Source organism: Oncorhynchus clarkii, chromosome 17 (assembly GCF_045791955.1).
Source record: "Oncorhynchus clarkii lewisi isolate Uvic-CL-2024 chromosome 17, UVic_Ocla_1.0, whole genome shotgun sequence".
Taxonomy (NCBI): domain Eukaryota; kingdom Metazoa; phylum Chordata; class Actinopteri; order Salmoniformes; family Salmonidae; genus Oncorhynchus; species Oncorhynchus clarkii.
Window position 1 is genome coordinate 30,880,586 of NC_092163.1, and position 14,311 is coordinate 30,894,896.

The window sequence follows — 14,311 nt, forward strand, 5'->3', positions numbered from 1 at the left end:
TTGAGCGTGAATAACCCAGCAGCGTTGCAGTTGTGCGACTGGCAACTACTACCATACCCCGTTCAAAGGCACTTAAATCTTTTGTCTTGCCCATTTACCCTCTGAATGGCACACATACACAATCCATGTCTCAATTGTCTCAAGGCTTAACAATCATTCTTCAACCGGTCTCCTCCCCTGCAGCTACACTGATTTGAAGTGAATTTAACAAGTGACATCAATAAGGGATCATAGTGTTCACCTGGTCAGTCTGTCATGGAAAAAGCAGGTGTTCATAATGTTTTGTGCACTCGGTGTATATATCGTGACTGCAAAAGAAACAGGTTAGAATGTCTGACTGAAATACGGGACAAATCTAACTTTTTTTGTAATTAGATGTTTTAATTTGTTGATGAAATGTGGGACTTGATTGGTTGTGGGACAAAGGGCCAAAATGCAGGACTCTGGCACAATCCGGGACATGTGGTCACCCAACATGGGCGGAGTGAGTTAAGTGTCCATTCAGTCACTGCATGTTTGCATGCGTACGTGGTATAATTAAATGTTTACAATTCATATGGATGCGTAGCATGTGCGTTCGATGTGTTTATACAGCAATGGTATTTCTGTGTCATGTTTACATAGTATAACCTTTAAAGTTGTTCAGTGCCTTCGGAAAGTATTGCTACCCCTTGACTTATTCCACATTTTGTGTTTCAGCCTGAATTCAAAATGGATTAAATATATTTTCGCATCCGTCTACACACAATACCCCATAATGACAAAGTGAAAAGTGTTTTTAGACTTTTTTTTGCAAATACAGAAATATCTAATTTACATAAGTATTCACACCCCTGAGTCAATACTTTGTAGAAGCATCTTTGGTGGAATGTACAGTTGAAGTCTGAAGTTTACATACACCTTAGCCAAATACATTTAAACTCAGTTTTTCACAATTCCTGACATTCAATCCTAGTAAAAATTCCCACAAACACACAAATAAACACACACAAAGACAAAGGATCATGTTCATAGCATTACATACATAGACACTTGAACCAAACCTTTGCAAAGTTTACATTAAAAGACAGAGGTTGGTTGCTCCTAGATGCTAAAGCAGTTATGCAGTTCTTCCACTTGTTCCAGCGAGTGGGTACTCCATGACCTTGTGTTTATCCACAGATGCCTATTACTCTGGGGCCATTAACCAGCCCTTGTTATGGGGTAGCATCCAAAATGGCACCCTATTCCCTATATAGTGCATTACTTTTGACCAAAGCTCTATGGGCCCTGGACTATATAGGGAATGGGCTGCCATTTGAGACGCAGCCTGGGATGAGGTCACATTGTCTTTTTCCATATTTAAAAAATAAATAAACTGTTCACACGCTGCATTAACATACAGTTGAAGTCAGAAGTTTTCATACACCTTAGCCAAATACATTTAAACTCAGTTTTTCACAATTCCTGACATTTAATCCTAGTAAAAATGCCCTGTCCTAGGTCAGTTAGGTTCACCACTTTATTTTAAGAATGTGAAATGTCAGAAAAATAGTAGAGAGAATTATTTATTTCAGCTTTTATTTCCTTCATCACATTTCTTTCACCCAGTAGGTCAGAGGTTTACATACACTCAATTCGTATTTGGTTGCATTGCCTTTAAATTGTTTAACTTGGGTCAAACGTTTCGGGTAGCCTTCCACAAGCTTCCCACAATAAGTTGTGTGAATTTAATTTTGGCCCATTCCTCCTGACAGAGCTGGTGTAACTAGGTCAGGTTTGTAGGCCTCCTTGCTTGCACTCACTTTTTCAGTTCTGCCCAGAACATTTCTATAGGATTGAGGTCAGGGCTTTGTGTTGGCCACTCCAATACCTTGACTTTGTTGTCCTTAAGCCATTTTGCCACAACTTTGGAAGTATACTTGGTCATTGTCCTTTTGGAAGACCCATTTGCGACCAAGCTTTAACTGTTGATGTCTTGAGATGTTGCTTCAATATATCCACATAATTGTCCTACCTCATGATGCCATCTATTTTGTGAAGTACACCAGTCCCTCCTGCAGCAAAGCACTCACACAAGATGATGCAGCCACCCCCGTGCTTCACGGTTGGGATGGTGTTCTTTGGCTTGCAAGACTCCCCTTTTTTCCTCCAAGTATAACGATGGTCATTATGGCCAAAAAAATCTATTTTTGTTTCATCAGACCAGAGGACATTTCTCTAACAAGTATGATCTTTGTCCCCATGTGCAGTTGCAAACTGTAGTCTGGGATTTTTATTGCGGTTTTGTAGCAGTGGCTTCCTGAGCGACCTTTCAGGTTATGTCGATATAGGACTCGTTTTACTGTGGATATAGATACTTTTGTACTTGTTTTCAACAGCATCTTCACAAGGTTCTTTGCTGCTTCCGGGGTTGATTTGCACTTTTCGCAGCAAGGCTGCGTGGACCCATGGTGTTTATACTTGTGTACTATTGTTTGTACAGATGAACGTAGTACCTTCAGACGATTGGAAATTGCTCCCAAGGATGAACCACACTTGTGGAGGTCTACAATTTTTTTCTGAGGTCTTGGCTGATTTCTTTTGATGTCAAGCAAAGAGGCACTGAGTTTGAAGGTAGGCCTTGAAATACATCCACAGGTACACCTCCAATTGACTCAAATGATGTCAATTAGCCAATCAGAAGCTTCTAAAGCCATGACATCATTTTCTGGAATTTTCCAAGCTGTTTAAAGGCACAGTCAACTTAGTGTATCTAACCTTCTGACCCACTGGAATTGTGATACAGTGGTCAGAATTGTGAAATAATCTGTCTGTAAACAATTGTTGGAAAAATGACTTGCGCCGTGCACAAAGTAGATGTCCTAACCGACTTGCCAAAACTGTAGTTTGTTAACAAGAAATTTGTGGAGTGGTTGAGAAACAAGTTTTAATGACTCCAACCTAAGTGTATGTAAACTTCCGACTTCAACTGTAAATCTTCTCCCAAGTCTAATGTTGTTTGCAGTCTGAAGCAGGTTCTCAGATTTACTTTCCAACAGGACAAAGACCGGAATGCTCTTACTCTCAAATGTATATTATCATTTTCACAATTTCAGTGTTGTTTCCAGCTCCATAGAGTTATGTTTTTGACTGCCCTGCCTTTTTTTGCATGAACATACAGTACTCGTCAGCAGTTTGGACACCTACTCATTTAAGGGATTTTCTTTCTTTTAAATATTTTCTACATTGTAGAATACTTGTGAAGACATGAAATAACACATGGAATCATGTAGTATCCAAAAAAGTGTTAAACGATTAAAAATAAAATGTAGATTCAAAGTAGCCACACTTTGCCTTGATGACAGCTTTGCACACTCTTGGCATACTCTCAACCAGATTAATAAGGAATGCTTTTCCAACCGTTTTGAATGAATTCCCACATATGCTGAGCACTTGTTGGATACTTTTCCTCCACTCTGTGGTCCAACTCATCCCAAACCATCTCAATTTGGTTGAGATTGAGTGATTGTGGAGGCCAGTTTCTGATGCAGCACCCCATCACTTTCCCTCTTGGTCAAATAGCCCTTACACAGCCTCCCACCAATCGCAAACCAGATGGGATAGTGTATCACTACGGAATGCTGTGGTAGCCATATATGTTAAGTGTGCCTTGATTTCTAAATAAATCATTGACAGTGTCATTAGCAAAGCATCATCACACCACCTCCTCCATGCTTCATGGTAGGAACCACACATGCGGAGACTAATCAGACCAAAAGACACGTTGATCATGTTTCTTGGCCCAAGCAAGCCTCTTCTTCTTATTGGTGTCCTTTAGTAGTAGTGGTTTCTTTGCAGCAATTCGACCATGAAGGCCTGATTCACGCAGTTTCCTCTGAACAGTTGATGTTGAAATGTGTCTGTTACTTGAACTCTGAAGCATTTATTTGGGCTGCAATTTTTGAGGCTGGTAGCTCTAATGAATTTATCCTCTGCAGCAGAGTTATTTCTGGGTTGTCCATTCCTGTGGTGGGCCTCATGAGAGCCAGTTTTGTCATAGCGCTTGATGGTTTTTGCAACTGCATTTTAAGTAACTTTGAAGTATATTTTCCGTATTGACTGACCTTCATGTCTTAACCCTTGTGTGGTGTTCGTTTTTGTTATGCACCCAATGTTCGAAGGTCTGATGGACCCATAACATTATTGTTTTTAAAACAATACAGCTATAACAATTTACGTAATTAATTCTTCGATGACTTAAATCTATTACAAGCAATATAGACAGCATACATGGTTAATATTTGCCATTTACCTCTGCTAGATCACGTGTATCAATAAAAGTGCTATTTGTTTTTTTTTTATTAAATGTATAATCCAGACATGGGTGGAATATAATTGAAACAAGGTTTTCATCACTATTGATGTTTTATGTTTTGAGCTGAACAAATTGGGAGGACAAATTTTACATACAGTATTTTATGGAAATTATAAATGAGCCCCATTGAAAACAAAGTAAGGCCAGACAGTATCTGTATACCAGACATATGAATGTGTCTCATGTTGTGGATGAAAACATACCGTTCAAAAGTTTAGGGTCACTTAGAAAGTTCCTTGTTTTTGAAAGAAAAGCTCATTTTTGTCTATTAAAATAACATAAAATTGATCAGAAATACAGTGTAGACATTGTTAATGTTGTAAATTACTATTGTAGCTGGAAACGGCTGATTTCCACATAGGCCCATTATCAGCAACCATCATTCCTGTGTTCAAATGGCACGTTGTGTTAGCTAATCCAAGTTTATAATTTTAAAGGCTAATTGATCATTAGAAAACCCTTTTGCAATTGTGTTAGCACAGCTGAAACTGTTGTTCTGATTAAAGAAGCAATAAAACGGGCCTTCTTTAGACTAGTTGAATACCTGGAGCATCAGCATTTGTGGGTTTGATTACAGGCTCAAAATGGCCAGAAACAAAGTACTTCCTTCTGAAACTTGTCAGTCTATTAATGTTCTGAGAAATGGAGGCTATTCCATGTGAGAAATTGCCAAGAAACTGAAGATATCATACAACACTGTGTACTACTCCCTTCACAGAACAGTGCAAACGGGCCCTAACCAGAATAGAAGGAGTGGGATGCCCCAGTGCACAACTTAGCAAGGAGACAAGTACATTAGAGTGTCTAGTTTGAGAAACAGATGCCCCACAAGGCCTCAACTGGCAGCTTCATTAAATAGTACCCGCAAAACACCCGTCTCAATGTCACCAGTGAAGAGGCGACTCTGGGATGCTGCATGCCTCTGTGTGCCTATGTAGATATTCCATAGAAAATCTGCCGTTTCCAGCTACAATGGTCATTTACAACATTAACAATGTCTACGCTGTATTTCTGATCAATTTGATGTTATTTTCAAAAACAAGGACATTTCTAAGTGACCGCAAACTTATTAACAGGACTGTCAAACAGAGGAAAGGATTGGAGGCTAATTTTCCATTGAATCAAATACTATATCTGACTGCAGTACATACAGCTCTATTATGTTGATTATATCCTTTAAGACCTTGGATATCGACACGTCTTAACCACCACTGGGTTTTTCCCAGTGATAGGGGCAATTGTCAAAATTCCATGGCCAAGTCAACTGAAATTAATTCTATATTTGGTTTGATGTTGCATGAAGGTGATTTGGCCATTTACAAATTGTTTTACAATTGCCCCTATCACTTCCATTGATTGTTAGCTACCGGTGACTAAAGTTAGCTGAAGTTTGTGCCTGTTTAAAGAAAACTAGTAGTTAGTGGGTATCAAATTGTATAAAAAAAAGACTGCTAAACACACTGCTGCTTATTATGAACAGACTAGTGTTGTGCTGAATGCTGTAGGTATTTGTCACACATTTACTCCTTTGATATATCTGATGTCAACACGTTTGGGAACTACAAACCTTTAAAAGAAACAACAGATACCATCTGCTTTTCAGTCTCATCTCTGCTTGCTAACTCCTCACTGCTCGCTGCATGTCATTTGTGATTGTTCTACCTCTCAAAAGAACCCTTCCTAGAGAAATCCAACAGAATGCATGCACACACACGCAAGCCTACTCTAATTTCAACACTCAGGTTTGATTTAGTTCCTAAAGCAGTCAAAGTGTCAACAGTAGCATCGCTTTCTCTTTCCATCTCACTAAACAGAATGGCTGAACAGTATGTCATTAAAACATACCCCCTTCCTCTTACTCCCACTCCTCCTCCCATCCCTACTCTCCTATTTTTGTTTCCCCAGCCACCCACTCTCTGTTCAGACAATTCCATCTCTCAAGGAGTTTCAATTTTATTGGGAGCCAGATGTGTTATTTCTTCTTTAAATGCGGGTGAATTATGTGTATTTTCTTCTTTGATGAAATGGCTGCAGGGGTTTGAGTAGCGTACTGTTGGTTATATGTGCAACTGTATCGGAGCACCCAATTGTCCAGCCTTTACTATAGACTGGTGGACCATAGGCACATGCAGAGCTTAATGGGAAGGTTGGTTTAACTAGAACTAGACTGTAGACAGACAGGCAGACCAAAAAAAAACGAGGCCAGCAGCAAATCAATGTCTTTAACCCGTTCTTGACATTTTTCTCCATCAGCTCTCCTTGGGTGCTAAAGAACTAACTAATGTAATCTGTTTGTCCTTTTTTGGGTGCTCAATTTTGTCCCACTGGTCTACCTTCATGTTTCAGAAGAAATGCATATTCCTACTCTTATTACCTGTAAGTAGCATTAAGGAAAGACCCTTTCCCAATTTTGATATTTATCTTTTTTATTATCATTGTTTCTCATGTTCTTATATTACTAAACCACTGAGCCTATTTTAATTCCCCCTCTTAGCCCTATAGACATACACTTGTTCAGTTACTGTTTATGGAACAAAATTGAATACAACAGACTCTACAACTAGAGTTAGTGTTAATGTTTAGATCTAGGGCCTTTTTCATGGCCAGTTCTTCAATACTATGTTTTTTTCTCAATCAGAAATGCCATGGTGGACAAAGCATCTCAGCACCTACAAAAAGAACATCTTCAGCCATGTATAATGTTTTGTAACTTGTCCTTTGTAGGAATTTTTGTGATGGGGAGTCAATAACAAGCTGTGCGTGTATATTATACTAAGCATCAGCCCAGGACATCAGCCCATGGTCAAATAGTGTTTCTATGGAGACCTTTCATTTTTTGCTTCATGCTGCAAAGAGATTGCACATCTTGTTTGCCATTATTATTACTGCTGCTAGTTGAAAATAGTTTCCCAATTTCTCAAGGTTTTATGTAGTTTATATCTGCATGGTGCAAAGACCACTTTCCTGTCTTTAGCGAAAATGCTTAACTGCAGTAGACATATCAATGTTCAGTTCCTAACATAGCAAAACAGTAATCATGAAAACTTAACTGCCAGAAATCTTTAACCCTCAAAGAAATTACTACTTTACGATTAATATATGGAATTAAATTGATGGCTATTACAATGCAGGCTACATTTCAAAACGTATGAATTGTTTAATTTGCTTATTGCCGAGTGTACAGAAGCATGGATCTGGGATGTTTCAAGCATTTAAAGGGTTTTGGAAAACACAGTTCTGCAGCTGTATCTATTTTTTCCTTGAAGCTCTTGAAATGTTGATGCATTGATGCATCCATTCCCAGCAGCCATTGCCTGGAGCAGCCGTTACTCTTGAGCAGCAGTCTTGCAGGTTGAGTAGGAGGCCCACAGGCTATTAAAGGCCACAACACTGAGACATTCTTCTCGGACATGTAGTTGAATCAACATTTTCCTATTCACATGATTAATATTGTTAACAATATCAATATAGTCAAACCTTTCTCTATTTTGAGCCTTCTCTTTGGGGTCCTTACAATAGTGTTTCACAGAATAAAATATACTAGCCTCAATCTTTGCACGACTCTTAATTTTGTAAGCAAGTCTTTGCTTGAAAAACAGCCCTAAAACGATTTGCATCACCCATTCTGAGATTTCAGTCTTACTTTCCAATGCCATGAGAAGTTACAAAACAAGAAACCTGATTACTTAATTCACACACTAACTCTTTCCAAAAGGCATTCCTTCAGACCTCTATTTATCCCTTTCGTGTGTGTGTGTGTGTGTGTGTGTGTGTGTGTGTGTGTGTGTGTGTGCGTGCGCGCGCGCAAGTGACTGAGTGAGTGTTGCATGTTAACCATGCTGTGAAGACCCATCCGCGTCACCCATCCTGCTAAAGCGCATGCTGACTTACTCACCTCACCCACAGGGCTGGCCGCTTACTCACTGTCTCTCAAAGGAGTTTTGTAATGAACATTTACAAAACTTAGCTGGATATGTTTCTCGGTGAGCATACTTCATGTCCTACACATGCATTATAAGACGAATGTAATATAACTGCTTTCCTGTGATCAAATTGAATATTAGAGTTTTACATTATAATTTGTATGATGTGTCGGATGTCAGAAGCAGATGAGATCTGATATTCTTGTATGACCAATGATATAACACATTTGTAATTTATTTTGTTTTATAAGGATCTTGTTTAGCCCAATGACTAATCTTCCAAGAGTCCTTAAGAAATGTAAAAAAAAATATTTAAAAAAACATACAGAAATTAGAAAAACAACAAAAGCAAAGTAAAAGCATAAAAACACAAATAACCACATTCCTATTATCTGTACATATTACGCCTTCCCCTCCCCCACCCACATACATAATGTGCACATATGAATTTAAGTACAACATACAGTAACATATTGAGAGCTTGCGACTACAATAAGCTCCTAGAACCACTCTAGTCGCTCAAGACATTTTATGAATCAGTCTCTTAAGACAACTATTTGGCAAGTTTTTTTGGAACCTTTTGGCAAGGAGTTCCAGGACTCCACTGCCCTGAAACTAAAAGCTCTTTTGCCCATCTCTAATTTGAGTTTTGGTGGGTTGCATGTTTCATCACAATATTGTTTTGAATGTTAGTTCTGGACTGATTTCAGACTGAGCATTCTACTCAATGCATCGTCAATGAGCGCTGATGAAGATTTCATCACAAGTGCATTAGTGGCTTGGAAATACAATGACATTCAAAAGGAGGCTAACAGTTAGTAGGAAAAGCTTTTGTCATAATTTTGATGTCACCAGATTGACTTTAGATGCAGTATAACGCTAGCTAGCTAAGATTGAGGGGAGGCCACCGGATTTTAGCTAGCTAATGTTAGCATAGCTAGCTATTTTTTGACGAACTTTGCTAGCTAATAACAACATTGTCATCTGTCTAAAGTAAATTTGACGACATGATAATGCTGGCAAAGTTGTTTCCTACTCAAATATTTGACTACTTTAGCAATGCAATCATATTTCCAGGCAATTTAATTTAGACTAAACAGTAGTTAGCCTCTGTCCAGAATGACTGGGTTTATCACCACTTTAGGGCACCGCCGATAGAGGGCGGCTTGAGAACGTTTATAACAATGGCATAAGAACGTTCATAACAATGGCATAACGCAAGTGATGGAGGTGCAACCTATAAATAGCAAAGCCAGTACCATAAAGCACAATATGATATGCAGGCCATCCTCACTTTTAATGAAGTGTTGGTTTGACATTAATTAAATATGGATTATCTTTACTTCTTTGCCACTTACCAATATGCAAGGAATTTGTCATTTAAATTAGTCTATTATAGGAATATCCAATAGGCTGAACAATTGAGAGAACTCTTGTAATTAGGAGATATCGCTGACCTTTCGATGGCAGGAAGGGAAGTGAGAGGAATCTGAGCACTGATTTGTTATGATAAAAGACAGACAGACATGATAGGGAGGCCTCCTGGCCTCTTAAGCTATACATCATTACATTATCGAAGGTTCTTCATATGATGGAAGCCTAGATTTGGGAATGGGAGTTTGTGTAGTTAAATGCACATCACTTGTTTTAAGAAGTGCTGGGCCGAAGACAACTTACAGATGAATTAGGGTCCGCACACATGACAGGTTGCCATTGGACATAAATAATAATTAGTTCTGAATTGACATACCTGTATACATTAAGGTAAATAATAACTCCACTACATACATTTTATTGAGCTAGTTCAATATTTAAAGATTGGATGCTCGCCTTATAAAATGTGGTGGAGCAATCATGTTTAGAGACAACAGAAGGCCATATAGACAGTGTAGAGAGGGAGAGAAATCAGACCCATAGCAAAGAGGACGAAATGGTGTGCTGCACACTAGAGAACTGTCACGCCCTGACCTTAGAGATCCCTGTTTATTCTCTATATTTTGGTTATGTCAGGGTGTGATTAGGGTGGGTACTCTAGTTTTTGTATATCTATGTTTTCATTTTTCTTTGTTGGCCTAGTATGGTTCCCAATTAGAGGCAACTGTCTATCGTTGTCTCTGATTGGGGATCATACTTAGGCAACCCTTTTTCCCACCTTCTGTTGTGGGATCTTATCTTTGTTTGGTTGCATGTATTTTGCACGACAAAGCTTTTCGTTCGTTGTATTGTTTTTTTTTTTTTGCTGGTTCACATTTTAATAAAATATGATGAACCCAAATCACGCTGCGCCTTGGTCTACCCTTAACGACGTACGTTACAGAAGATCCCACCACCAACGGAGGAAGCAGCGTGGTCATGAGGACTGGACCTGGGAGGAAATCCTGGAGGGGGCAGGACGCTGGACAAGTGCCGGGGAGTATCGCCGTCTGAAGGAGCAGATGGAGCCAGCGAAAGCGGAACGGCGACGATACGAGAAGTTAAATTAACAAAGCAAGCACAAGGCAGCCCCCCAAAATAAATTGGGGGGCACACGGGGAGATTGGCAGAGTCAAGGTTCAGACCTGAGCCAACTCCCCGTGCTTACCGTGGGGAGCGAGTGACCAGTCCAGCACCGTGTTATCCGGTTCTGCGCACCATGCCTTCAGTGCGCATCCATAGCCCGGTGGGCACTGTGCAAGCTCCCCCGCAGTTGCCGTGCTAGAGTGGGCATTCAGCCAAGACGGATTGTGCCGGCTCAGTGCTCCTGGCCTCCGGTGCGTCTCTTCGGTCCAGGATATCCTGCGCCAGCTCTACGCAAGGTATCCCCAGTTCGCCAGCACAACCCAGTGCGGCCTGTGCCAGCTCCCCGCACTTGCCGTGCTGCAGGGGGTATTCAGCCAGGACGCGTTGTGCCAGGTCTACGCTCCAGACCTCCGGTGCGCCTCCACGGCCCAGCATATCCTGCGACGGCTCTATGCACTATGCCTCCAGTGCGCCTTCATAGCCCAGTGCGTCCCGTGCCAGCTCTCCACACTCACTGAGCTAAAGTGGGTATCCAGCCAGGACGTGTTGTGGCAGCTCCCCGCACCAGGCTTCCAGTATGTCTCCTCAGTCCGGTGAGACCTGTTCCGGCTCCACGTACGAAGCCTCCAGTGATGATTCATGGTCCGAAGCCTCCAGTGATGATCCCTGGCACAAAGCCAGTGATAATCCATGGCCCGGAGCCTGCATTGACGATCCATGGCAAGGAGCCTGCGGCGACGGTCCCCAGTCCGGAGCCTCCGGTCGACGGTCCCCAGTCCGGAGCCTCCGGTCGATGGTCCCCAGTCCGGAGCCTCCGGTCGACCGTCCCCAGTCCGGAGCCTCCGGTCGACCGTCCCCAGTCCGGAGCCTCCAGCGGGGGTTCCCAGTTAAGAGCCTCCGGCAATGATCCGCGATCCGGTTCCTCCAAGGAACTATTCACGGTCCGGAGTCTCCGGCGACGATCCACAGTCCGGATCCACAGAAGTGGAGGGATCAGCATAGGGAGCGGGGGCTACGTCACGAACCGGAGCTGCCACCAAGAGTAGATGCCCACCCGGACCCTCCCCTATAGGTTCAGGTTTGCAGCTGGAGTCTGCACCTTTGGGGGGGGGGGGGGGGGGGGGGGTACTGTCACGCCCTGACCTTAGAGTTCCCTGTTTATTCTCTATATTTTGGTTAGGTCAGGGTGTGATTAGGGTGGGTACTCTAGTTTTTGTATATCTATGTTTTCTTTTTATTTGTTGGCCTAGTATGGTTCCCAATTAGAGGCAGCTGTCTATCGTTGTCTCTGATTGGGGATCATGCTTAGGCAGCCCTTTTTCCCACCTTCTGTTGTGGGATTTTGTCTTTGTTTGCCTGTATTTTGCACGACGAAGCTTTTCGTTCGTTGTATTGTTTTTTTTGCTGGTTCATATTTTAATAAAATATGATGAACCCAAAAGATGATATGTGGCTTTCTCTTTTTTTCTCTCCCACACTACATCACACCTTCTTTTCCCTTTCTAGTTCACTCCCAATATCTCCCTCTATCTGTCAGCCTGTTAGAGTATATTTCTTCTTTCTGCCTCCATCATTCACTCCTTTTCGTTAATACAAGAGCCCCATGTCCTCATCTCTGCGACTCTTCTATTTTTCTTCCACACCACTACCATTCCTCCTATGCCCACTTTCAAAGTAAGAATAGCACTATAGCCACCAATCAATGCTTGAAATTTGAAGCACAGCTGTACAAGTACATTGTAAATTGGAGGAAAGGTCTGCCTGAAATAATGATGGCAAAATGATTACAGAAAAAAAATTCTCACACACATACAAACACAGACGCACAAACACGCTCGCTCGCTCGCACACACAAACAGACAGCAATATCAGAAACAGCTCCTTATTGCCACAATTTTAAGACCTGGAAACGTAATTGGAAAAAAGTGGAGGTGCCTACAGATCTGACCCTTCTGTTATTGCTTCTTGACTGAGGTTTCGCCGATGCAGCATTTGCCTCTGTCCTCAACCCCAGCTGCCTCTGTCCTCAACCCCAGAAGCAAAGGACTGCATTTGTTTGCAAATGGAGACCGTGTACTGGAGACCGACTACCACACCTCCATATTCCACAAGGCCTGCCCTCTTTTTAAAGACAGCTCATAAATTACAGCATTTCCTTAACTAATTATGTTGAATATGTTTACCTACAAGAGCTAAAGCATCAACTTTAGTCCTTCCAACTGATTTTCAAGGAATATTTTTTCACGCAACGCTACAGTATAGTCATCAACAGGCCTTACACAGACCTATACTTTTACAATAACGGAAGCTTTGACTAAGTGTTCAACTTCTGAAGCCTACTGCAGTTATTAGTCAGTCTGAAATTCTAGAGTGAGGTCGTTATAGAGGTTACATTCTGTAGTCTCAAACTGTTCTTTGAAATAGACTGACTTACAGTGAAGTATTTGTTAGAATACCATTCAAGCTCAAGTAAAATGGTAAGCTACTGTTGCTTTCTACGCATTCAGAACTGTCAAATTAAGTTCCTGATTTGCTTTGTTCCACATGGCAAACTTCTGACTTTGAAATCCACATGTTTCTTTAGAATATCATTGAGACATCCAAAAAATAAATCTATCATCAGTCACTATGACTACGAGGTTTTTATTCCCCAATCACAGTCCAGAAATAGTTATTTCACCACATGGAATAAATCACTGCAGATTATTGAACAGAAAGCATTCTCTTTTGCCTGAAAGGCACCAAATTAGCCCAAATGATTTAGTTACAAAATACTAGATACTGAACAATGTGTAACATGGCCACTCTTCACTTTTTACTTCTTTACCTTTTATGGTGTAGTACAAGTCTGTTGTATGATGTGTGATGTGTGTACAACTGCACCATTGTCTCTGAGTGACACTGTTTGTTTTGGGTGGCGGTTGAAGGAAACTGGCCAAAAAACAGAAGGAGACAGCCAGCAGCAGCAGCACCCAGAGGGAGATGGGACTGGTGAGCACGGCTGATAAGAGTACCACCAAAGTCAGCACTCTGCACAAGGACGACCCCTTCTCCACCAGCAGCCAGGACATCAACGGTTTCAGTGAGTCAAATAGGACCTATTACCAAGATTGCAAAATTCCCGAAACATTCCCAAAGTTCCCCAGAAGTTTTTCAGAAATCCCAGTTCTGGGAATCCTGGGAATTTTGCAACCCTTCCTACTAGTCTGTACCAATTCCTGTCAGTCCTAGCTTGTTTTTCTCTCCTCTCACTTCCCTGTGTTCGACTTAATCTCTTGATACCCCCTGTCCCACTCCTATTTCTCTAATTTAACAAAATGCTGTTTCCTTTGCCTGGAGTTTAATTCTCACTTAATCTCACAATTTGTGAGCTGTTCTGTTTTCTTTCATCGTTATTTCCTTTAAAGGAGAAGTTTACCAAAAATCCAGAAACTTCCAAGTGAATTCCATACATTGAAAGTAGTTCAGTGGAGTTTTTCTCCTCTCCCCCTCTCTCACTGTAGTGCTGTACTGAAACAGCTACAAAAACAGGTCACGTGACTGGCATTGCTGG

General features: G+C 41.3%; 1 protein-coding gene across 1 annotated transcript in view; it reads left to right on the forward strand.

The window, feature by feature from the left end:
• Positions 1-14,311, forward strand: part of LOC139370689 (protein tyrosine phosphatase receptor type T) — a 435,744-nt gene that overhangs the window by 359,173 nt on the left and 62,260 nt on the right. The window contains exons 16-17 of the mRNA XM_071110314.1: positions 6,683-6,712; positions 13,686-13,840. Of these exons, the coding sequence (XP_070966415.1) occupies positions 6,683-6,712; positions 13,686-13,840 (185 nt within the window). The remainder of the gene's footprint in view (positions 1-6,682; positions 6,713-13,685; positions 13,841-14,311) is intronic.